This window comes from Nerophis lumbriciformis, linkage group LG05, assembly GCF_033978685.3.
Source record: "Nerophis lumbriciformis linkage group LG05, RoL_Nlum_v2.1, whole genome shotgun sequence".
Lineage (NCBI taxonomy): Eukaryota > Metazoa > Chordata > Actinopteri > Syngnathiformes > Syngnathidae > Nerophis > Nerophis lumbriciformis.
The window spans coordinates 35964220-35989744 of NC_084552.2; the positions used below are offsets into that span (position 1 = coordinate 35964220).

Below are 25525 nucleotides of genomic sequence, written 5' to 3' on the forward strand. Positions count from 1 at the left end.
AAATTGTAATAATATATTTTTTTAAATAAACAAATAAATCACAAGTAATACAATAATTATATTGACATATTTTAAATAAATACAGCAAATCATAACTAGAGACATAATATATATACATAAATCCATTGTAATTTTAAAAAAAATGTAATTAATTAAAAAATAAAACACAAAATAAATCCTAAATAATAAAATCATTATTTTAACAAATCTTGAAAATAATAGCAAATAAATATATCATAACTACAGACATAATATAATTTTTTTCACATTCGATTCATATATATTTTAAAAATACTACATAAATCATAAGTGATACAATTATTATATTAACACATTTAAAAAATAAACAAATATATGATAGGATATACTTTTATTCATCCCACAATGGGGAAATTACCTTGTTGCAGTGCAGGTTTTTACATACAGCAACAGAAGTAAAGAATAATGAAAAACAAAACATTAGTATGGAATACTACATATTGCTCACTAATATGTGTAGATCCATGCATCCATCCATTTTCTACCGCTTGTCCCTTTTGGGGTCGCGGGGGGTGCTGGAGCCTATCTCAGCTGCATTCGGGCGGTAGGCGGGGTACACCCTGGACACGTCGCTACCTCATCACAGGGCCAACACAGATAGACAGACAACATTCACACTCACATTCACACACTAGGGCCAGTTTAGTGTTGCCAATCAACCTATCCCCAGGTGCATGTCTCTGGAGGTGGGAGGAAGCCGGAGTACCCGGAGAGAACCCACGCAGTCACGGGGAGAACATGCAAACTCCACACAGAAAGACCCCGAGCCCGGGGATCGAACCCAGGACCTTCGTATTGTGAGGCACATGCACTGACTAACCCCTTTTCAACCGTGCACACCACAAAAAAAGATCACAGTAATCTCATAAGTGCGTTGTAAAGTCTTATAGCTGTGGGTAGAAAGGACCTGCGGTAGAGCTCCTTCTTGCACTGTGGATATATACTGTGTAACAATGATAATGATAATACAGTATAATTTCAGTTCGAGGACATTTGTATACCAGTTAAACACAATGTAACCGTACAGTATTACACAATATGCATAAGTATTGTAGGATGATGTGGTTATTACAACTGTATATATGCAGATAAATGGATGGACAGATATGGATTGAAATGCCATTCATTATGTCACAATCCGTGGACCTAATAGTATTTTTGAAATGATAGATAAATGGATAGATAGATAGATAGATAGATAGATAGATAGATAGATAGATAGATAGATAGATAGATAGATAGATAGATAGATAGATGCTTAAATGATTTTGTTGCTGTTTGTCAAGGTTCCATTGTAATTAATCTGAGAAGAAGCACCGTGGGAAATTTTTTGGAAGATCCCAAACTGCGTTTCTCCCTGAGTGAAAACAACGCCCAACAGCAGCACCGTCAACAACAACAACAACAACAGCTCCTCTTGAACAGCCACAGGAGCCAGTTCGGCCTTTGCTTGGGGAAGCACTACAATCTAGTTTACACCTACACGAGAGCAGTTAAAAGGGCCAGAAGAGGTCGATTTCACCTCGCCATCCACAGCAAATGTAGACTTGGACCACAAAAATGTGACATTTGATAAGTAAAAAGGAAAACACATGACTTATTGTACTTATAAACACCTAAACACATGCTGTACACTAGCAGTCGTAATCACTCTTTCTTGCGTTGTGTACATACATGTAGCGACATTACGTGGTAGTGAAACTCCCTTTTTATTCACAAATAGCTTGAATATGAGTACCAAACAAAAAAATTTAATTAAAAATAGATAATTGATTTTAGCCAGCTAACAAAAATATTGATATAGTAGTCCATCCGTCCATTTTTTACCGCTTGTAATACACATTTTAAAGTCATGATTCAAAAATCATGAATTAATTGTATGTGGTAGCAATGAATATTAATTATAAACTGTGTCATTCCAGAGAAGAGTGCTTTGTCAGGTGTTTGAATTCATTTATTAACTGCTTCCATCACAGACTCAGACAATTACAACTTGTGCACTTTCAACTTCTTCTGTACTAACCTACATGTGCTCTGGAAATGCTGCTTCATAAGACACAAAAACAACATGAGGAAAACTGTTTGGGTTCCTTCTGGATAGATCAGCTTCTCTATTTGTTTCACAATAAATGCAGGAACTTTATTAAATACACACATTAAATCAGTTGTTTTGGTTGTGCTTGAATCTGGAGTAAACAGCAAAAACACTACATTATTTCTTCAATTTACTAGTCGCTTGGGAGAAAATGTGCTTAATACTTGAATCTTGTCATGATTAAAACAACACTGGTGTTGTGCTTTTACAGAATTATCGCAGTTGTACACAGAGGAATGACGTAAAATGATCAGATTGTGCAAATTGGGTCCGGATCACGGTGGTCTACCGAAGTTCACACGTCCTTGAGGTCCCTCTGGATGCCCCACAGAGTGTCGGCGCTCCTTTTCAGCTGTGACACCTCGGCCTCAGTGAGGGTCACGTTAATGACGCTGCTCACGCCACTGCTGTTCAGAATGCAGGGCAGGGACAGGAAGACCTCCTCCCCGATGCCATGCATGCCCTTTGGTAAACAGACATGCACACTTAGAGCTTCATCTACTCAGATCCAAATAAGAAGTGCTATACAGCGTGTGCAAACTCTAAAACGGCGTGTACTATTAATGGGCGTGTCGCATGTGATCTACTAAGACTTTGTGTACAATCGATAACATGTGCAAATGTGGTGCAGACCGCCACATTTAAATGAGCTTTATGCGTGTATACAGGCTGTCACCATGGAAACACTCATTTCATTCCACATTCATGGCATCGTATGGTCAGACCTGTGACGTTTTGTTATGTTGCGGAACATGCAGAACACACAGATAACATGTGTATGTCCATCTTCCCTGGGCTATATTGAAGTGTGTTCTAGACCAATGGTGTCAAACTACTTTTCATTGAGGGCCACATTGCAGTTATAGCTGCCTTCAAAAGGGCTGCTTGTAACAGTGAATATGTATATTTATAAATGTATCATTGCCCTCTGATATTACTTCACGATTGCTTATGCATTTGATTATTACATTGTACAAATGGATGGATAACTTGCTTTGAAACCATGAGTCAGATAATTCACATGCAAGCAGATATTTAGGTATTCATTTTTATACTTACAAAAAATTGCAATGCAGGATATACCGGTATTCAATATTTGTTGCATGATCAGACACAGTAATATTGAAGTTTAAAGGACAAGCAAATTCCAAGCAGTACATACATTGAAAATAATGGAAAGATCGATTACATTTAGTTTGAAAGATTAAAGGGAACCTGCACTTTTTGGGGGGAATATTGCCTATCGTTCACAATTATTATGAAAGACATGACAACAAATGTACTTTTTTACATTCTAAGTCGTAAATAAACGCAAAAAAAAGTCCGCTTACAGCGGAGTCAATTGGAGGTCCTCAATTCCGCCCATAAAACCCAATAAAAAACATCCAAAAAGCGCCAACAATACTCCATTTACATTTTGTGACTTGAATATTAACCAAGTATTAGTGATATTGTTATTATAAGCGCTAACACAGACAAACTATTTATAGCGGCGCTGTGCCTATGTTGACATGATCGACTGATCAGCTGCTTCCTCGCTTCCTTGCTCATCAATCTTTTTTCGAGATCATTAATCACGCCTCTCACCTGAATAGTAGAAGGATTAAGATGTATTCCAACAAGTCGGTACACTTCGACAGCCAATTATGGCCAGGCAAATGGCAAGAACGACACGAAAAAGACCCTTGATTCCATCCCCTTTTCTTTGCGGGGATTATGAACCATTCTTCATCTAAATGGGAATATATGAACATCCTAGCAGTCAAATTCCTAATGACAGCAGACCTTTTACAGTAAGTGTTGTTTTATTACGTTTGTTAGCTCTCATAAATTCTGCAGTGGGCACTAATAAGTGAACGTCGTGACACGTTTTTTTAATTAATGTGCCACGTATGCTTAAAACGATCAAAATATGTACTTATTACATGTTATTATGAATGTGCCCGTTACTAGATTACCGGTACATATATATTTATGTCATGTACATACAACTTTAATGGAGGTTGTTCTGAAGGTTTGTATATTTGTGTAATTGTCCCTTTAGTTCTGCAGATTGAAGATATTATTAATTAATTATTATTATTATTTATTTCTATTTCATATGTGTCGCAACGTAGCGTCGTTAATACTGCCGCGGTTGCAGCTTGGGGAAGTAACTACTCTGGAGCGCGAGTGTGGGAACATTAGAGAGAGTTTAGCTGTGTGCTATCGTGACTACATCACTGCGAGGGACGTGGACAGCGTGAGGTTGGAGTGTTAATTGTACGCGCTCACGGACTAGTCGACAGAGAGGTGACCCAGGAAGAGGCTGGTTCTCCTCTCGCTCCAGACTGGGCTCGGTAGGCGAGCTAAAGGGAAGCACGGCCGAGTTTCTCTTCTCTACAACGGAATATAAATATAAATGGAATGAAAAAACAATACCACTGTTTCAGCGTTAAAATTCAAGCAACAGAGCTGACAGTTTTCTTTTTTTACCGTAAAATCTTCCATCCATCCATCCATCTTCTTCCGCTTATCCGAGGTCGGGTCGCGGGGGCAGCAGCCTAAGCAGGGAAGCCCAGACTTCCCTCTCCCCAGCCACATCGTCCAGCTCCTCCCGGGGGATCCCGAGGCGTTCCCAGGCCAGCCGGGAGACATAGTCTTCCCAACGTGTCCTGGGTCTTCCCCGTGGCCTCCTACCGTAAAATCTTGTCTTATATTTTTTTTGTTTAGTTTTTTAAGGTTTTAATGCCTTACTGTAACAGTACCAAAGTTGGTTTTACGGTTAAAAAAAACTCAGTCGGCGGAATTTAACCGTAAAATCTATTGTCAATTTTACAGCCTAAAATTTGATTGATAATTTGTTTTGAAGTCAAGCAGATATTTAAGTACAGTATTTATCTTTATTTTAACAAAAAATATGTTTGGAATACAAGATAATATAATATTTAGATTTTGATAATATTGAACTTTAAAAGATATGCAATTGCATGCAGTACATGATTTTTAATGTCAAAAGGGAAAGAACAAATATATTTAGTAAGAAAAGATTAAGCATTTTATTAACGCATATTATTTCCAGGCTTTCGCGGGCCACATAAAATAATGTGGCGGGCCAGATTTGGCCCCCGGGCCTTGAGTTTGACACCTGTGCCCTGAGGTAACATACAGTCCTTTACAGGCTCCCGTACAGAGGTGTTTGAATGTTTTTAAGGGTTTTATAGGCAAAAGAGCTGCTCCATTATGCTTCATTGTAAGCAAGCTTTTGATCGCATTTAGTTAGAATGCATTAAAAAAAATACATCTGTCGTCATGACTTTCAAACTTGGTCCATTGTGAACAATGGACCAAATAAATTTAAAAAAAGAAAAATTGTTTCCCTTTCCTTTTATTGACGCACATTTCTTCCAGGCTTCCAGGCCACATTCCAGGCCACATAGAATGCGGCCCAAAAAAATATTGTTGCGGGCCAGTAGAATGATGAGGCGGGCCAGTAGAATGATGAGGCGGGCCATGTAAAATGATGAGGCTGGCCACATAAAATGATGTGCCGGGCCTGTAGTTTGACACCTGTGATTTAGACAACAGAATCTGTTTTTAGCACATCAAAGGTGCGCTCTGGGAGGCACTAAGGTGTTGTGATGATTCGTCTGGATCATTCTCCATCCATCCATCCATCCATTTTCTACCGCTTATTCCCTTTTGGGGTCGCGGGGGGCGCTGGAGCCTATCTCAGCTACAATCGGGCGGAAGGCGGGGTACACCCTGGACAAGTCGCCACCTCATCGCAGGGCCAACACAGATAGACAGACAACATTCACACTCACATCCACACACTAGGGCCAATTTAGTGTTGCCAATCAACCTATCGTCATGTCCGTTGTGTCCTGAGCAAGACACTTCACCCTTGCTCCTGATGGGTGCTGGTTAGCGCCTTGCATGGCAGCTCCCTCCATCAGTGTGTGAATGTGTGTGTGAATGGGTAAATGTGGAAGTAGTGTCAAAGCGCTTTGAGTACCTTGAAGGTAGAAAAGCGCTATACAAGTACAACCCAAGTACAAGTACAACCCATCATTCTCAATGGAAGTAAATACAAGAAAAGCCTGGTAGCATATATAGACAGTATATATAGACATGTAATAAGGGGCAGGGGCTCATGCGAGGGTTGATGTCACCCAAAAGGGTGTGGGGTTTAGACCATGTGACCAGAGTCACCATTTTTAGCTGGAAATCACCTAAGTAATATCCGGTAGCCATTTTTGTAGTCCCAAACACATCGGCCATTTCTGAAGTCTGCGTTTTTCCACTTATCCATTCTGAATTTATTTCATCCATCTATTCATTTTCTAGATAATCTTACTTATCTCATCATATGAAATATAACTTACTTCACTAATTATTATTTATTTTTATTGTTATTACTTATGGAGTATACTGTGAATAAATTGAGAACAGGAAGTCAACAAAAGTTTTAGCAACTGCTATGTAAAGGAAAAGGGGTAGGATTAAATAAGCAGTGCTTCTTCCTACTCCTTTTCGAACATGTTGAATAGAGGAACTGGAAATTGTGATCCATCATGTTGTATGCATGCATGTTCAAAATAAACACAAACTCAACTCAATTCCATATCCAAATAATGTTGTTTCATCCATTCCCAAGGATTTGTCTGGATTTCAAATCGATTGAGTGTATCTGACCTTGACCATGGTGGAAACCGGGTGGACGCGGCTCATGTTCCTGACGATGCTCTCCGTCAGGTCGGCCACGCTCAAGCCGATGGCCCAGTTGGTGTAACCCTTCAGCTTTATCACCTCGTAGGCACTTAAAAAAACACAAAAAATACAGAATGTACAGTATATGTGGATACCTCGCTAAGTATACACTAATCCATTGATCTAACATTTATTCGCGGACGGACGAGTGTGGCGAGAGAGGTGAATAAATAGCTCTCTGATTAGTGGTCGACAACAGGTGAGCGTGCCGACCACTAACCAGAGGCAGGTGAACCCAATTAATCCCCATGGAAACTAAAACAAACCCAGAGGTGCACAAACAGGAACTAAGGGAGTCCAAAACTAACAGAAAATAACAAAACATGATCCGGGCCACGGATCATGACAGCGACGACGTTGGCGATGAGGAGGGTGGCGGCGCCGTGGAAATGCCCGCTGGCGATGAGGAGGGTGGCGGCGCCGTGGAAAGGCCCGCTGGCGGAGACGAGGAAGGAAGCAGCCGTGGAGCACGTACAGGAACTGGAGTTTGCTTCGGCGCAGGTACAGGAACTGGAGCCTGCTTCGGCGCAGGTACAGGACTGGAGCTTGCTTTGGTGCAGGTACAGGAACTGGAGCTCGCCTCGGCGCAGGTACAGGAACTGGAGATCGCCTCGGCGCAGGTACAGGAACTGGAGCTTGCCTCAACGCAGGAACTGGTGCTCGCCTCGGCGCAGGAACTGGTGCTCGCCTAGGTGCAGGAACTGGTGCTCGCCTCGGAGCAGGAACAGGAACTGGTGCTTGGCGAGGATCAGGAACAGGAACTGGTTCTTGCCGAGGAGCAGGAACAGGAACTGGAGCTCGCCTCGGCGCAGGAACTGGTGCTTGCCTGGGTGCAGGAACTGGTGCTCGCCTCGGAGCAGGAACAGGAAATGGTGCTTGCCAAGGAGCAGGAACAGGTACTGGTGCTTGCCGAGGAGCAGGAACAGGAACTGGTGCTTGCCGAGGAGCAGCGACTGGTTGAAGTGCTAGCCTTGGAGCAGCAGGTTGAAGTGCTAGCCTTGGAGCAGCAGGTTAAGGTGGCGGAGAGGATGGCGTCTTCAGGCCCACCTGGGCTGAGGTTAGCCGTGACCTTGGCGGAGGTGGCCTAGCTGGGGGTTGCTGCTTGGCATGCTGAAGGACTGGTGGTGGTGGACGGGCCGGAGGTTGCTGCCTGGCTGGGCGCAGCTGTGCCACCCCACTAGCACAGCTCGCGGCACTAGCCCCCCCCTCAAGAAGCGGATACCAAAGCGCTCCTTGCAGACTGTAACAGTCTTTAGGAGTGGGTGAGGGGAGGTCAGCAGGGGGGTAGACTCCTCCCCTTTAAATTGTCCAGAATGTCTCTTTCTATCCCCCACCTGAGGTTGTGTGGGAGGATAAAAAGGAAAGGTCTGTGACGTGGGCGGGGCTTCAGTCTTAGGGGGGCGGTCGACAGAGGGAAACAGAAGGCAGTGTGCTGGTAATTGTATAAGTGAGTATTGGATGCTTTGAATACGCATTGCTGCAGACACATTACATTAAACCCACCACTGCTGCAAGTAGCAAATCCCACGGGGCCATTTGAATTTAAACTGTCATCACCGATTGGCCTCAGATTGCAAAAACACTCTCAACCTTCCTACTGACAGACAGCAGCACTAAACATAATCCATTCATGTATTGATTGTCTATAAATAACATGGTATTATTTACTGCCTGTCTTATTGTGTCCAACATGGCATTAGTTGACAGTACATCAGTTAAACAGTACAAACATTCAGTGATTTATCAGTGGATGCATGAACAGGGATCGACCAAGTTAAAGTTAAAGTTAAAGAACCAATGATTGTCACACACACACTAGGTGTGGCGAAATTATTCTCTGCATTTGACCCATCACCCTTGATCACCCCCTGGGAGGTGAGGTGAGCAGTGGGCAGCAGTGGGCAGCAGTGGCCGCGCCCGGGAATCATTTTTGGTGATTTAACGCCCAATTCCAACCCTTGATGCTGAGTGCCAAGCAGGGAGGTAATGGGTCCCATTTTTATAGTCTTTAGTATGACTCGGCCGGGTTTTGAACTCACAACCTACCGATCTCAGGGCGGACCCTCTAACCACTAGGCCACTGAGTAGAAAACAGCAATACGACCAAAAATGCAAGCCGGCTGATGATTTTCAAACTCACGACCACAAAACCGGACAAGGTAAAATTGATGGTAAAATTTAAAAAGCCTTCACTTACAGGTGTCCAAAAGTGTGATACAAGATACAGATTTTTACAATTTACAAGGAAGTAACTACTAAAAACAACAGCAAAAATTAAAAAAAAAAAAAATTTAAGTTACCTTTCAGAGTAATTTTACCTAAATATTGCATAATTTAATCAGTGCTGACCGTATTTTCGGTGTTTAAGTTGTATACTACTAATAACATGTTTTGTCACGTGCAATACAAATCTGAATGCAGGCTACAGCTTCTTGGCATAGTTATGCTGGATAAGCTCTTTTAGAAAAAAAAAATGCATTATTTTGTCGAGTGTTAAAAATGCTAGAGACCTGCCGTACAACAATAATTCATCATTATACTCATATTTCAACAAAACTAGAAACACAGCACTTTTGTTTTTTCTGTCATTTGCATTGAGCTGAACCCAAAGATTTTTTTAAAAATCACAAAAGTACACAATTACACAAAAGGTATATTTTTCTGAATATTATTATTGTATATTGTATATATTGTAATATTGTTAGTTAGCACTTCTTCTTTGCCGAGATAATCCATCCACCTCACAGGTGTGGCATATCAAGATGCGTATTAGACAGCTTGATTACTGGACAGGTGTGCCTTTCTTAGACTGGCCACAATAAGAAGACCGCCCCGAAATGTGCATAAGCGTTGCGTTAATATTTTTGTTGAGTGTAATAACTATATATATTTATTATATATATATACATATATATATATCACTTTAATATGGGACAGTGTTGGATACATATAATAAAAGATGCTACGTTTATATATATATATTTATTTATAAAGCCTATACATAAATATGAGTACACATCACTATGATAATATAATAGATGTATAATTAATTATTATTATTTATTAAGAGTATGTGAAAGTTCAACTCTTACCTTGTTTACTTCCCTGACAACCTCCCTGAGATTTTTTAATCATCATTTTGATTTTTTTTATGTCAATTGGACGGTTTTTTATAATATCTACAAAGTTCAATGAGCAGGTTGTGTTCTGTGTGACATGTTTGTTGAATTTTTGTACTGGTTGACTATGGAAGGTTGTTTGGATTAGGTCATAGAGGTAAATGCTGTACTTTAATGATTTGAAAGTTCAACTAATGACAGAGTTACTTTCGTTAGCCATCCGATGGTGGTAGAATGGGAGCAACCAGACCAATGACACATAATATGGGTGCACCGCTCCTGGTCAAATTGATTATTGTACTAAAACTCGTGCCATATCGCTGTCATGTCTGTGTGATCAGGTTTTATTTTTGGACTTTTTGTGCACTTTTGTTTTGTTTTGTCACCATAGCTACCCATTAGTTTCACCTGTCATGTCACGCACCTGTTTTGAGTCACGCACCTGTTGTTAATCATGTCCATAAGTATTTAAGTTCATTCATTTTCTGTTGTTCGTCCTGACGACCTCACACCACATTTATGCTCTGTCCATTCCTCTAAGATCCTGCTTCATGTCCCTTGTCAAAGTAAGTTTTGGTTCCATGTTTATAGTCTTTTTGTTTTTCATAGTTTGTTCTCCGCCACTGTGCGCGCTTTCATTTATTCCTTTTTTTTGATAATAATAAATCATGTACCTTCATTCCCGTCTCGCACGAGCCAACTTTCCGTTGCATCCTGGAAAAGCACACACCCCGGACCAAGTCATGACAATCGCGGGCGAAATTGAAGACGCCTGCGGGCCGTAATTTGGAAACCCCTGGGCTAATCTATGTTTTTTTCTTTGCTGATGGCTAAATTATAGAATGGATTAAGCAAAGAAATCAAACAACGTACTAATGTGATCCTCTTTAATAAACTGTTCAAACTCAAAGTGTTTACAAAGTACAAGGAAGAAGAATCCTGATAAACATCTTCAACCTTATTTAAAAAGGAGAAAATCTTATTCATTAAGGATGAACCAAATCATCAATGACTTTTCTGTTTTGTTTGATCAGCTGTTTTACTGCCGTGTTACAGACACCGTTTGGAAACAATTAAGGTATGTAAATAAACATTTACAAAATCTTTCTATGTAATTATCTCATTTCACAACGTACCGGTTTATATCATCGCTTTGTAATCCGGTTTGGCTAATATATGAAAAAAAAATAGTTTTCTTCTGAAATTTAATGAGTGCTGATGATATACCGGTGCGGCTTATAGTTCGAACAATACGGTAAACGGAATTTGACATTAAATAATTAAATGACACATTTAATAACATTTATGTATTTAATTTAAATTATAAATAATTAATGACATATTTAGGTAAGTATTTAAAGATATATTCATCCATTTGATTTTGTTCCATTTGGCCATCCACAGTCAAATTCCCTATTCTTCTTTAGAAATAGAATCGAATGCAGGACCTTCTCGCTGTGAGGCACAAGCACTATCGACTGCTTCACCGTGCTGCCCTGCCCATAAGAAGTAAGAAGGAAGGGAATTCTCAAAAGGCATGTTGGACTAATGGACACATGGACTAATCCTTTCCCACAAAGAACACAAGTGTGAGTACAGTCACGCTGATGCTAATCAGGAGTTCTGCTTGGAGAAGTTTGGAAAGTGAAGTAGAGAAGATGATGATACTGACTTTTAGAAAAAATGTATTTTATTTTGTATTTGTTACTCCCACAGATTTCTCCCCCACTTTCCTTATTTTGAGTCATACTAGCAAAGCACACCTGCAGCCTTTTATCGTTTATTGCAGCTAATTGGTTCCAGGCCTGACCGTAGTAAATGCATTTCCACAAAGTAGAATTATTATTAATACATTGAATATCTTCAAAATAAGAGCATAACAAATGTTTACAACCTTCTAAATATGTTTTAAACCCAATGACATCCCTCTAAACACAAAATAAAACCCACACTGCAAATTATTTGCCACTTGCCAAGATTTTACACATTATTTATAGAAATGTCTGTTGCCCGGGTCATGTTTAGTTTGGTGTATCCTGAGTTGTTGTCTATTTCTGTTTCAGCACCTTTGTTACTTTTCTTAGTGGTCAGGACGCTCACCTGCTCCCAGTCACTAATCAAAGAGCTTCTTAATCCTGCCTCGCACCACACTTTGTCTGGCAGTCTCACTCGCTTAATGCGACAGTTAGCGTTTGGTTACGCCTACTTGTTACTAGCCTCTCGGGCGTTCTTGTGTTAAGCTTTGCCGCAGTTTCCCGCGCCAGCGGCACGTCTACCTTTTTGTGTTTTTGCCCTGACTTATTGTGAGTATATAAGCATCATACCTGCACGCTGCCTTCCTGCCGTCCTTTCTGCATCTTGTGGATATGACCACCGCAACCGTTATTTATTTAATTGTAGTGATTGACTTTACACCATAATCCTAATTTTAGCATGAATAGTTATAGTCCGTCTATTCTAGTTTAAAAATGTTAAACTTGAGCAAATAACTATTCAAATAAGAGATTTAGGTTGTCCCCACATAGAAAATCTTGTTTAAAGATTATGCAACATCCCAAGGATGCTTAATTTAAGAATTGCAAGTTGAATAAAGCTTGTTTTCAGAATAAAATACTTATTTCTATCTTAAAAGTCCTGCTAATCCCTAGATATACAAATATCAATTTAGGATGTCTTATTAAGTAAAATTAGCCAGCTGCATGGGCAGATAATTTCAGTATTTTTTTCCTAAAATCTAGTCTTTTTATCGTTTATTTTGTCAGCACTTTTTTGCAGTGACTTCCTGTTCAGTGCAAAGTCAGTTTCAAAATAAAAGCATGGCGGAATTAACCTGGATTTTACCACAGAAACTAATAAAATGCACTTATTTTATTTATTTATCATCTTATTGTATGTTTCTGGCCAAAGTCAAGTAACTGTGGAAGCGATGGCCAGGTTCAGTGTCAGGCATGTTGACAACTGCTTATGTCGCAGTCTGGTGAGCGTCGACTTAAACGTGAACAACTGTACTATTTATCATAGTTAACATTCCACTCACACACAGCGTACCTGTCAACCACAGCCTTATGTGTGGCATTCCACTGTTCCTTATCAGCATTAGTACCAATCTCAGGGTTGAGTTTTTGCAAGTTGACGCCAGCGACGTTTGCACCACTCCACACAGGCACTGAAATTAAAAAAACATGCTGTATCAGCATTAATTTGACTCGTTCCAGCATTTCAGAAAAACAAAAGGTCTGCGGACACCCACCACTGGTGTCCCCGTGCTCGCCCAGGACCCATCCGTTGAAGGAGCTAGCGTGGATACCGAGGCGCTCGGCCATCATGAAGCGAAAGCGGGCCGAGTCCAGGTTGGTGCCGCTGCCGATAACGCGGTGTTTGGGGAGGCCGCTCAGCTTCCACGTGACGTAGGTCAGTACGTCCACTGTGAAAGCAGGGCAAGTTTATTTATAGAGCACAATTCGTACACAAGGCAATTCAAAGTGCTTTACAGAAAATTACAAGAAGGCAAACATTAAAAATATAACAAAATTATAAAAATAATTATAATGCGTATCAAAATCAAAAAATAAAATCATCATAAAACAATCATAAGTCAAATTAAAATCAATCAAATAGTGTAGATAAAATACTTTCAGTTGTCATATGCACAATTAAATGAAGGGTTTTTAGCATCCATTTACAACATTACAGTAGAATTGTACATTATGCAGAACTTTATTGATCCATCAGGCATGTGCTCTGAGGGAGTGACACCATATGCAGTATACAAGACAGTACAGTAGTAGTAATAATACAAACAGCTACTGTATATCAGGTATATACCGTTAAATTGATTGGGGGCCACATTTCCAGAAAGCTAAGGACCTGGGGGGCCGGACTTCTCCTTTTATTGTTATTCCTCTTCTCTTTTTTTTTTATGTTACGGAGAACCAGCGTCTTCTATTTGATTTTGGTCTATTCATTTTGTCACACAGGAGCACTCTGCTGTTTTTAAGGCCTTTTTGCAAAAAAAAATAAAATCTATGGAAAGATAATTTCTATGAAAGCACTCCAGTGGTTTTAAGAATCTGCTGCAAAAATTTGAGTCTCTCACAGCTTTTTGAATTGAATTTACAGCCCAAATGATGAAAAAGAGAGGACCTAAAATGGAACACTGAGGAACACCAATAGTGTAACTAACTTTTAAATTTCTATTATTAGTTTTCAAATGTCTTAATGGCCCTTTGCCTTCTAACTAGAGATGTCAGATAATATCGGCCTGCCGATATTATCGGCCGATAAATGCTTTAAAATGTAATAACGGAAATTATCGGTATCTGTTTTTTTATTATCGGTATCTGTGTTTTTTTTTGTTTTTTTTAATTAAATCAACATAAAAAACACAAGATAGTGCACCAACCCAAAAAGCTTCCTTCCCCCATTTACACTCATTCACACAAAAGGGTTGTTTCTTTCTGTTATTAATATTCTGGTTCCTACATTATATATCAATATATATCAATACAGTCTGCACAGGATACAGTCCGTAAGCACACATGATTGTGCGTGCTGCTGGTCCACTAATAGTACTAACCTTTAACAGTTAATTTTACTCATTTTCATTAATTACTAGTTTCTATGTAACTGTTTTTATATTGTTTTACTTTCTTTTTTATTCAAGAAAATGTTTTTAATTTATTTATCTTATCTTATTTTATTATTATTTTTAAAAAGGACCTTATCTTCACCATACCTGGTAGTCTAAATTAGGCATAATAATGTGTTAATTCCACGACTGTACATATCGGTATCGGTTGATATCGGTATCGGTAATTAAGAGATGGACAATATCGGAATATCGGATATCGGCAAAAAAGCCATTATCGGACATCCCTACTTCTAACCTATTTGATCTGCTTTTACTGCATCAATCCTCACAGATCCAGAGATCCTCTGGCACTAGCTTTTTCCATCCATCCATCCATTTTCTACCGTTTGTCCCGTTCGGGGTCGCGGGGGATGCTGGAGCCTATCTCAGCTGCATTCGGGCGGAAGGCAGGGTACACCCTGGACAAGTCGCCACCTCATCACAGGGCCAACACAGATAGAAAGACAACATTCACAATCACATTCACACACGAGGGACCATTTAGTGTTGCCAATCAACCTATCCCCAGGTGCATGTCTTTGGAGGTGGTTTTTATCTTTACCAAATACTAGAACAAAGACCCACAGTAAGGCTGCATTTAGCCATTGTGGAACAGCCTGCCAGAGAGCAATAGGACTTCAGAGACCGTTGAAATTTTCTTTTAAAAAAGCTAAAGTCACACCTTTTTATTCAGGCTTTTACCAATCATCTTAAACTCTTATGTTTTTATTTATTTATTGTGTTGTTTAATTATTGTTTAATTATTAATATTACTACTATTATTCTGTCAATGTTTTTTTATTAACTTATTATTGTATTATTTACATTTATATTTTATATTATATAATTTTCACATATAAAGTATTTGATCATATGTTTCATTCTATTTTTTTTAGATGACATTCATTTTAGTTATTTTCCAGTCTGGATGCCTCAAAGGTGGCGTTTTTCCCTCAACTCCAGTGCCATGTTTTGTTTTTGTTTTGTTACTGTCAATAGTGTGTGCGTGTGTGTGTGCGTGTGTGTGTGTGTGTGTGTGTGTGTGTGTGTGTGTGTGTGTGTGTGTGTGTGTGTGTGTGTGTGTGCGTGCGTGTGTGTGTGTGTGTGTTTGTGTGCCTTCTTTTCATTTTCGTACAGCATTTTGTTTGCCAGTTGTCTGTGTATGAAAAGTGCTATATAGGTAAAGTTTGATTTGATTAAGAAGCTGAACATGACAGAACATTAAGAAAGTACGTGAGAAATTTAAACGTAGTAGTACCTCAATTTATGAGCTTAATTGGTTTTGTGACGGAGCTCTTAAATCTCAATTGGTCCTTTCTCCACCCAAAACAGCCCAATTTTAAAATGTAACATGCCTTTTAAAAAGAAAATTTTACTTTTAGATAAGAAATATTGTATGAAGATGATACAATAGAATGTAGTAATACAACTACAGTAGTGTTATGAAGTAATGTAATAATAATGTGCGCATTTACCATTTAGAGTGGACTTCTACGCTATCTCCTTCCAGCTGCTTCAGCGTCAAACACTCCATCAGCAGATTTTCCATATTCTCTTGAATAAATATCCACCGTTTAGATACTATTTTAACATTCTTGGCTGGCATTACCGACTCATTCTGCTTCAGTATGGTGACTAGCAGTGAGATGCTCCAACTGCTGTACCAGTGGGGACGGCGAGGCGTAGTTGGGAGAGTGGCCGTGCCAGCAACCTGAGGGTTCCTGGTTCAATCACCACCTTCTACCATCCTAGTCACGTCCGTTGTGTCCTTGAGCAAGACACTTTACCCTTGCTCCTGATGGGTCGTGGTTAGGGCCTTGCATGGCAGCTCCCACCATCAGTGTGTGAATGGGTGAATGTGGAAATAGTGTCAAAGCGCTTTGAGTACCTTGAAGGTAGAAAGGCGCTATACAAGTATAACCCATTTACCAATCAGGCGACACACTTGGTCATGTTTTTGATGATTTCTTTCTTTAATTTTTGCTTAGTATATAAAACATATGAATTAGCCGAGAGACAGCTCTTTTCTTAAAACGCTCTTAAGTTGAGGCACAACTGTACATTCATCAATCGATTCAAAGCAGTCTAATGTTGTGGTTACCAGGGTTGGAGACCACGATGAGCGTGCACTGTGGGCTGTACTTGACGATCTGAGGGATGATGGACTTGAAGACATTGACGTTCCTCTGTACCAGGTTGAGGCGGCTCTCGCCCTCCTGTTGACGGACGCCGGCTGTCACCACGACCAAGCGGGAGTTGGCCGTCACCGCGTAGTCTGGAGGACAAGAATTGTGTTGGTGCATGAAGTATTTCAAGGGCGCTGATGGGTCCCTGACCTTTGTCTGCAACAATCTTGGAGGTCTTAAGGAAAAGACTGCCATGCTGCAGGTCCATCAGTTCTCCTTTCAAACGATCCTCCATCACGTCCACCAGAGCCAGCTCGTCACACAGATCCTGAGAAAGGAAATGTGGGGTTGAGGACAATCACCATCAAACTCCTGTATAACTCAGGTTATCAGTATTCAATATCAAGTCTAGGTGGCTCAGTGTCCCAATACTTTTGCCCAAGTTATGTATGAGACAATAAGAATGTCTTACCCGCAGGAGGATGCTGATTGCACAAGCCATGCCTACTTGGCCCACTCCGACCACGGTCACTTTGTTCCTGGGGGGCTCAGTGGAGCTACCAGGCACAGGACTGATCAACTTCTGGAGGACCGACGACATGATGGAACTGCAGGGGACAAGTTGATGTTGGCGTCAAAGAATTTGTCTTCAGTCTTACGCTAACCACATTTGTGTTTATTTCTGTTTACCTTGTGTTTATTATCGTGGTTTGCATTGATGTTTGACTAAACTGAAATGTGTAATGCACTGCATCACGACACACCGAATTGCTACCTACCACATCGCTACTAAACGCATCGCTACACAATGGACTGCATCACAATGCTACTAAACACATCGGTACTGAACACATCGCAATGGATACCATTGCAATGCGATGGATTACAACTGATCGCAACGCATTTTTATGCAATGCACTGCATCAATGCGCATCAAGTTTCTACAAAACGTATTGCGACAAAACGTATTGTTACTCTACTCATCACTGCGCAATGCAATGCTACGAAACACTACATGACGCACTGCATCAATACACACTGAATTGCTACTTAACGCATCACTACTAAACACGTCCCTACTGAAGGCACTGCAATATTGCTCCTTCATGCATTGCTACTAAACGCATCACGACTAAACCCATTGCTACGCAATGCACTGCATCACTACACAATGAATTGCTACTTAAAGCATCGCTACTAAACACATATATACTAAACGCATCACCATGCAATTCAATGCAACTAAACGCATCAGTATGCAATGAACTGCATCACAATGCAAAGAATTGCTACTAAATGCAACGCAACTCATCACATCGCAAAGCAACCAGGGCCGTAATCAGGATTTGACATATACCGAGGTCAAAATTCTGCAACTTCTGGCTTCATCCTGTTCTCTTTCTGTTCCTCCATCCACTGTGTGTCCCTTTCTGCACATCTTAAAGTAACATTTAGGATGTACAATGCTAATACTCTAGAACAGTGGTTCTTAACCTGGGTTCGATCGAACCCTAGGGGTTCGGCGGAGCCTCCGCCGCAGAGGTCAAGAAACACCTGACTCATCGTGTAAATAAAAACTCCCTATCGGCGTATGACCTGGTCCCTACACACCGGAGCTCATAAAATGGATTGCTCTTCATAAAAATAACTCAAAATTTTAACCCAACACTAGCCACTCATAAATTGGGTTATCAAAATAACCCAGCATTTTTTTTTGTGTGTACATCCCTGAGGCCAGTACATTACTACCGGCAATATGCTTTGCCAGGCCTGTTTGGGTCAGGCTCAATCGCCTTCGCACTGGTCGGCCTCTTCCACTCAACTATGTGCAAATGGGGTATGACTTTATCTGCAGAGGGGCAGACTGCAGACCACATCATGACATCATGTCCCATATGCCGCCATCCTAATGGGGATTGTGGTATGGCAGGTGTGGACGAGAGCTTGGTCAGTTGGCTGTTAAACCCTCGCCCAGCTGTATAGCGGTTACACCTCTAATTAACATCTTTATCCAAACGAAGAAGAAGAAGAAGACACGGCAAAGCAGTAAATGGGTCAAGCAAAGCCATTAGCTCATCAGTAGCTCCTCCAGTAGCCTCTTCAAGACGAACTCAGCACTATCCATTCAAAAACAGCTGTCAGCTTGATGGAACACAGTTCTACAGTACACTACTGCAAACTACAAGCGCAATGATGCAGGTGACACCTACACTTGCATGACTGTTGCATCAGTGTTGTAAAAAAAACACTAAAGATGTTAATATGGTAACATTCTTTTTATACTTCCAATATTAGGAGGATTTTTGTTGCATCTCTAGTTCCATCCATAGTTCTATGGCTATCATCACACTTAAACGCATTGACATCCCTGGTCCACTTTATAATAAAACACACAAAGAAAAAGCTGAAGTAGTTCAGGTGTGTCCAATCTTATTCCAAGGGCCCATCCATCCATCCAGTTTCCACCGCTTGTCGATTTCGAGGTCGCGGGGGGTGCTGAAGCCTATCTCAGCTGCATTCGGGCGGAAGGCGGGGTACACCCTGGACAAGTCGCCACCTCATCGCAGGGCCAACACAGATAGACAGACAACATTCACACACACATTCACACATTAGGGCCAATTTAGTGTTGCCAATCAACCTATCCCCAGGTGCATGTCTTTGGAGGTGGGAGGAAGCCGGAGTACCCGGAGAACATGCAAACTCCACACAGAAAGACCCCAAGCCTGGGGATCGAACCCAGGACCTTCGTATTTTGAGGCACATGCACTAACCCCTGTACCACCGTGCTGCCCGCATCAGTGTTATGTTGTAAAAAAAAAAACATAGAGACACTAAAGATGTTAATATGTTAACATTATTTTTATATTTCCCAGGAGGACTTTTGTTGCATCTCTAATTTCATCCATAGTTCTATGGCTATCATCACACTTAAACACATTGACATCCCTGGTCCACTTTATAATAAAACACACAAAGAAAAAGCTGCCCTTACTCACCATTGTGTGTTATACTCAATGGTTAACTGGACATCTTTATGTGCTCGACGCCTCAATCATTGGTATGTTTTCATCTACAAAACCATTCCACCACTCCATCTTATCTGTCTTGTCTTTTAACAAAGAAACAAGGAAGTCACAATTTCCGTTCAATGAATGTTCTGCAATTTGTCGTCCCCAAAGTAAGAACTGAACTGGGCAAGAAAGCATTTAGGTTTTCAGCACCGAAGGCTTGGAATAACCTACAATCGAATATTAAACTTCAAACCCTTGTTACATTCAATGAGTTTAAAGCTTCTGTGAAAGGACTGCAGTCTACCTTGTCTGTATGCACATGTGTCATGTGAGCAAGTTTTAATGTTGTAAATGTGATGTTTTATGTATTTGTTTACTGTTTTTAATGTAACCTTGCTGCTGCCCTCTTGGCCAGGTCTCCCTTGGAAAAGAGATCTTTGATCTCAATGGGATTTTACCTGGTTAAATAAAGGCTAATAATAATAATAATAATAATAATGAAGTAGTTCAGGTGTTACCAAACGTATTCCACCAAGGGCCATTTATGTTTAATAATGTTAACCAAAATGAAAACAAAGTCTCAATTAGACAAAACTGTCATGTCTGTATTATCATGTTTTGTTTTAAGTCATGTTTAGTTTAGTTTCTGTCTTTTCACTCCCTGGTCTGGTCACCATAGCAACCATTAGTTTTCACCTGTCACGTCACGCACCTGTTTCACGTTTTGAGTCACGCACCTGCTTTCACTAATCATGTCCATAGTATTTAAGTTCATTCATTTTCTGTTGTTCGGCCTGACGACCTCACCCCATATATGCTTCTGCACACCACATTTATGCTCCGTCCATTGTTTCATGTCCATGTTCACGCTGCTCCTTTTTTGTCCAAGCCAAGTAAGTTTTTTGTTCCATGTTTATAATCTTTTTGTTTTTCATAGTTTATTCTCCGCCACTGTGCGTGCTTTTCATTTGTACTTTTTGCTAGAGTCTTTTGGTTTCATAGTTTATTATTCGCCACTGTGCGCGCTTTCATTTATCCCTTTTTTTTGATATATTAAATTGATATATTAAAACCCGCCATGTACCTTAATTCCCGTCTCGCCCGTGCCAACTTTCCGTTGCATCCTGGAAAAGCAAACACCCCGGACCAAGTCATGACAGTAGGTCGTCAGCAGACCCGCTTTTCCGCACCTGAGTTGGACATTTTCGACGAGGCTTCTTGGGCGGTCCTGTGCGCGATGGAGGAGGAAACGCGGCGCTACTCCTCCATGGAGTATAGAGACTTCATTTGGTCCCAGGACGACACAGCGTCACCTCAGCCACGGAAGCGCCGCCAAAGACGAAGGACGTCAGGAAGAACTTCCGCGAGCCTGCAGGACACGCCGCTCCCACATGCCCCTCCCCCTCCGGGCGGAAGCAAGCAGCAGCCAGCCCGGCTTCGCCCTGATGACGTCAAAAACCAGGATTTCTTTTTTCTGAATTCTTTTTCTTTTGATTCCCCGCTCCCCAGGACTCAAGCCACACCCAAGACACAAAACAATTTTTTTTCACCCACTCAATCCCAGATACAAGAAAGACAATTTGGACAATTTAATGGGGAAGTTTCTGCCCTCCTCCGCCCACCCCTACAGAGAGTTCCAGACCGCAGGGAGCGCGTCTGGTATCCGCCCCTTGAGGGGGGGGCTGGGGTCGGGAGCTGTGTTGGTGGGGTGGCTCGGCATCACCATGCCAAGCCACAGCCTCCCTCACGGCCGCCACCACCAGTCTACCGACCTGTCAAGCCACAGCCTCCCTCACGGCCGCCACCACCAGTCTTCCGACCTGTCAAGCCACAGCCTCCAGCACGACCGCCCTCACCAGTCTTCCGACCCGTCAAGCCACAGCCTCCAGCACGACCGCCCTCACCAGTCTTTTACCATGCCAAGCCGCAACCCCCAGCTAGACCACCTCCACCTGCACCAAGGCTAGCACCAGTAGCTGCACCACGGCTAGCGCCAAGGCTAGCACCAGAGCCACGGCTAGCACCTGTCGTTGCTCCACGGCTAGCACCAGTAGCTGCACCACGGCTAGCCCCAAGGCTAGCACCAGAGCCACGGCTAGCACCTGTCGCTGCTTCACGGCTAGCACCAGTAGCTGCACCACGGCTAGCGCCAAGGCTAGCACCAGAGCCCCGGCTAGCACCTGTCGTTGCTCCACGGCTAGCACCAGTAGCTGCACCACGGCTAGCGCCAAGGCTAGCACCAGAGCCACGGCTAGCACCTGTCGCTGCTTCACGGCTAGCACCAGTAGCTGCACCACGGCTAGCGCCAAGGCTAGCACCAGAGCCACGGCTAGCACCTGTCGCTGCTCCAAGGCTAGCACCTGTCGCCGCACCAAAGCTAGCACCTGTCGCCGCACCAAGGCTAGCACCAGCTCCATGTCAAGACCAAGACCCTCCACGCCAAGTCCAAGACCAAGACCCTCCACGCCAAGTCCAAGACCAAGACCCTCCACGCCAAGTCCAAGACCAAGACCCTCCACGCCAAGTCCAAGACCAAGACCCGCCATGCCAAGACCAAGACCAAGACCCGCCATGCCAAGACCAAGACCAAGACCCGCCATGCCTAGACCAAGACCAAGACCCGCCATGCCAAGACCAAGACCAAGACCCGCCATGCCAAGACCTAGACCAAGACCCGCCATGCCAAGACCAAGACCAAGACCCGCCATGCCAAGACCAAGACCAAGACCCGCCATGCCAAGACCAAGACCAAGACCCGCCATGCCAAGACCAAGACCAAGACCCGCCATGCCAAGACCTAGACCAAGACCAAGACCCGCCATGCCAAGACCAAGACCCGCCATGCCAAGACCAAGACCCGCCATGCCAAGACCCGCCATGCCAAGACCAAGACCCGCCATGCCAAGACCAAGACCAAGACCCGCCATGCCAAGACCCGCCATGCCAAGACCCGCCATGCCAAGACCAAGACCAAGACCCGCCATGCCAAGACCAAGACCAAGACCCGCCATGCCAAGACCAAGACCAAGACCCGCCATGCCAAGACCAAGACCCGCCATGCCAAGACCTAGACCAAGACCAAGACCCACGCCTAGACCAAGACCAAGACCCACGCCTAGACCAAGACCAAGACCCACGCCTAGACCAAGACCAAGACCAAGACCCACGCCAAGCCACGCCTGCCACGATGACGACGCGCCTGCCTCCTCGTCGGCCACGGATATGGCCGCTACCTGGTCGCCCGCCACGCCAAGTGCGCCCACCTCCCAGTCGGCCACGAATGTGGCCATTCCCTGGGCGCCCGCCTCGCCTGCTGCAGCGGCGTTCCACTCGCCGCCGCCACCTAACTCTGCCCCGGTGGATACGGGGACACGTGGTCTGGCGACCCACCGCCATGTCCCCCTCCCGCCCTCCCATGACTTTTGTTAAGTTTTTTTTTCTTGGACATCTGGTATCTGTCCTTAAGGGAGGGGCTCTGTCATGTCTGTATTATCATGTTTTGTTTTAAGTCATGTTTTGTTTAGTTTCTGTCTTTTCACTCCCTGGTCTGGTCACCATAGCAACCATTAGTTTTCACCTGTCACGTCACGCACCTGTTTCACGTTTTGAGTCACGCACCTGCTTTCACTAATCATGTCCATAGTATTTAAGTTCATTCATTTTCTGTTGTTCGGCCTGACGACCTCACCCCATATATGCTTCTGCACACCACATTTATGCTCCGTCCATTGTTTCATGTCCATGTTCACGCTGCTCCTTTTTTGTCCAAGCCAAGTAAGTTTTTGTTCCATGTTTATAATCTTTTTGTTTTTCATAGTTTATTCTCCGCCACTGTGCGTGCTTTTCATTTGTACTTTTTGCTATAGTCTTTTGGTTTCATAGTTTATTATCCGCCACTGTGCGCGCTTTCATTTATCCCTTTTTTTTTATATATTAAATTGATATATTAAAACCCGCCATGTACCTTAATTCCCGTCTCGCCCGTGCCAACTTTCCGTTGCATCCTGGAAAAGCAAACACCCCGGACCAAGTCTTGACAAAAACGGTCCAATATGATTGTGTGTATAATATTTGTTATTTTGTAAAAGTAAAACCGACATGAAAAAAAGTGTCAATCACGTTAACGGATGTGCTTGTTTCGTCATGCTTTTTTTTTTTTTTTTTAATTAAAGAGCAAAAGTTATTCTGAAATGTACAACTTCGGGACTCAAACCAATCAATTGAACAATTCAAGGCCCCCCAAAAATATTTGTATCAAAGTGAAATGCATAAATTCCCAAAATCAGGACAGTAGACTTGTTAATGCTAACCCTGCTGCATTGTGCTAACATGACTCACTACATACTGTACATTTATTCACCTTATCGCCTTGTTAGATATTTTATAAGGTGCTATGAGATATGTAAGCAGCAAAAACAAAACGACACATTTTAGCCTGAAAAAAATCAGTCAAATGTTTATAAAAATGTATTTGCTATCATAACCACATCATTTAGTCTGGTTTAAAAATCCAAAAATCCGATGCTTTTCGGTAGAAATGAGGTTATGTAATTGTGGCTGCCATTTATCGCATTTTAAAGAGGCTGGCGCACATTTTCTTCATAATATGTTTGACATATTCATTTATATCGACTCGAGTTAGAAAAGACACACGAGCAAATCGCGTGAGAAAATCCTGCGGTGATGCAGCAGTCCAGGTATGAAATGTGTGCACTTTAGCGGCGCATCGCAACTCACAAAAATGCGTTACAAATCGAATGAGAAAGCGAATGGATATCAAAACATTCTTACGTCTTGTTGTGGCTTTAATCCGGTATTTGTGCTGCTGGTCCCGGGCAGGTGGCGAGTCCGCGAGGAGGCTGCTGGAGAAATGAGGAGAGAGAGGAGGGAGAGGAAGAAGAGGATGAAGATTAAACGTGACTGAATCCGGAAAGATCGGGGTTTTTTTGTCTGTATGATTACTGACAAATCATGTAAACAAAACATGAAGGATATTGAAGGAAATATACTGTACTCTTTTCTTTTGTTTAATTCAGTCTAAAACAGGGGTCTCAAACATACTTGCCAACCCTCCCGATTTTCCCGGGAGACTCCCGAATTTCTGTGCCTCTCCCGAAAATCTCCCGGGGCAACCATTCTCCCGAATTTCTCCCGATTTTCCACCCGGACAACAATATTGGGGGGGCCTTAAAGGCACTGCCTTTAGCGTCCTCTACAACAGTGTTTTTCAACCACTGTGCCGCGGCACACTAGTGTGCCGTGAGATACAGTCTGGTGTGCCGTGGGAGATTATCTAAATTCACCTATTTGGGTTAAAAATATTTTTTGCAAACCAGTAATTATAGTCTGCAAATGATGTGCTGTTGTTAAGTGTCGGTGCTGTCTAGAGCGGAAACAGCGGGAGGCAGTGTGCAGGTAAAAAGATGCCTAATGCTTAAACCAAAAATAAACAAAAGGTGAGTGCCCCTAAGAAAAGGCCTTAAAGCTTAGGGAAGGCTATGCAGAACGAAACTAAAACTGAACAGGCTACAAAGTAAACAAAAACAGAATACTGGACGACAGCAAAGACTTACTGCGGAGCAAAGACGGCGTCCACAATGTACATCCGAACATGACATGACAATCAACAACGTCCCCACAAAGAAGGATAAAAACAACTGAAATGTTCTTGATTGCTAAAACAAAGTAGATGCGGGAAATATCGCTCAAAGGAAGACATGAAACTGCTACAGGAAAATACCAAAAGAGGA

General features: G+C 42.3%; 1 protein-coding gene across 1 annotated transcript; it reads right to left on the reverse strand.

The window, feature by feature from the left end:
* Positions 1-1963: 1963 nt before the first annotated feature.
* On the reverse strand, positions 1964-24706 carry ldhba (lactate dehydrogenase Ba). The gene is made up of 8 exons (XM_061960655.2): positions 24567-24706; positions 17234-17369; positions 16972-17089; positions 16737-16910; positions 13256-13429; positions 13054-13171; positions 6812-6935; positions 1964-2597 (listed from the first exon to the last, which is right to left on the reverse strand). Exons 2-8 carry the CDS (start codon positions 17360-17362, stop codon positions 2430-2432), a joined length of 1005 nt encoding a protein of 334 aa, XP_061816639.1. The 5' UTR covers positions 17363-17369; positions 24567-24706; the 3' UTR covers positions 1964-2429.
* Positions 24707-25525: the final 819 nt, after the last annotated feature.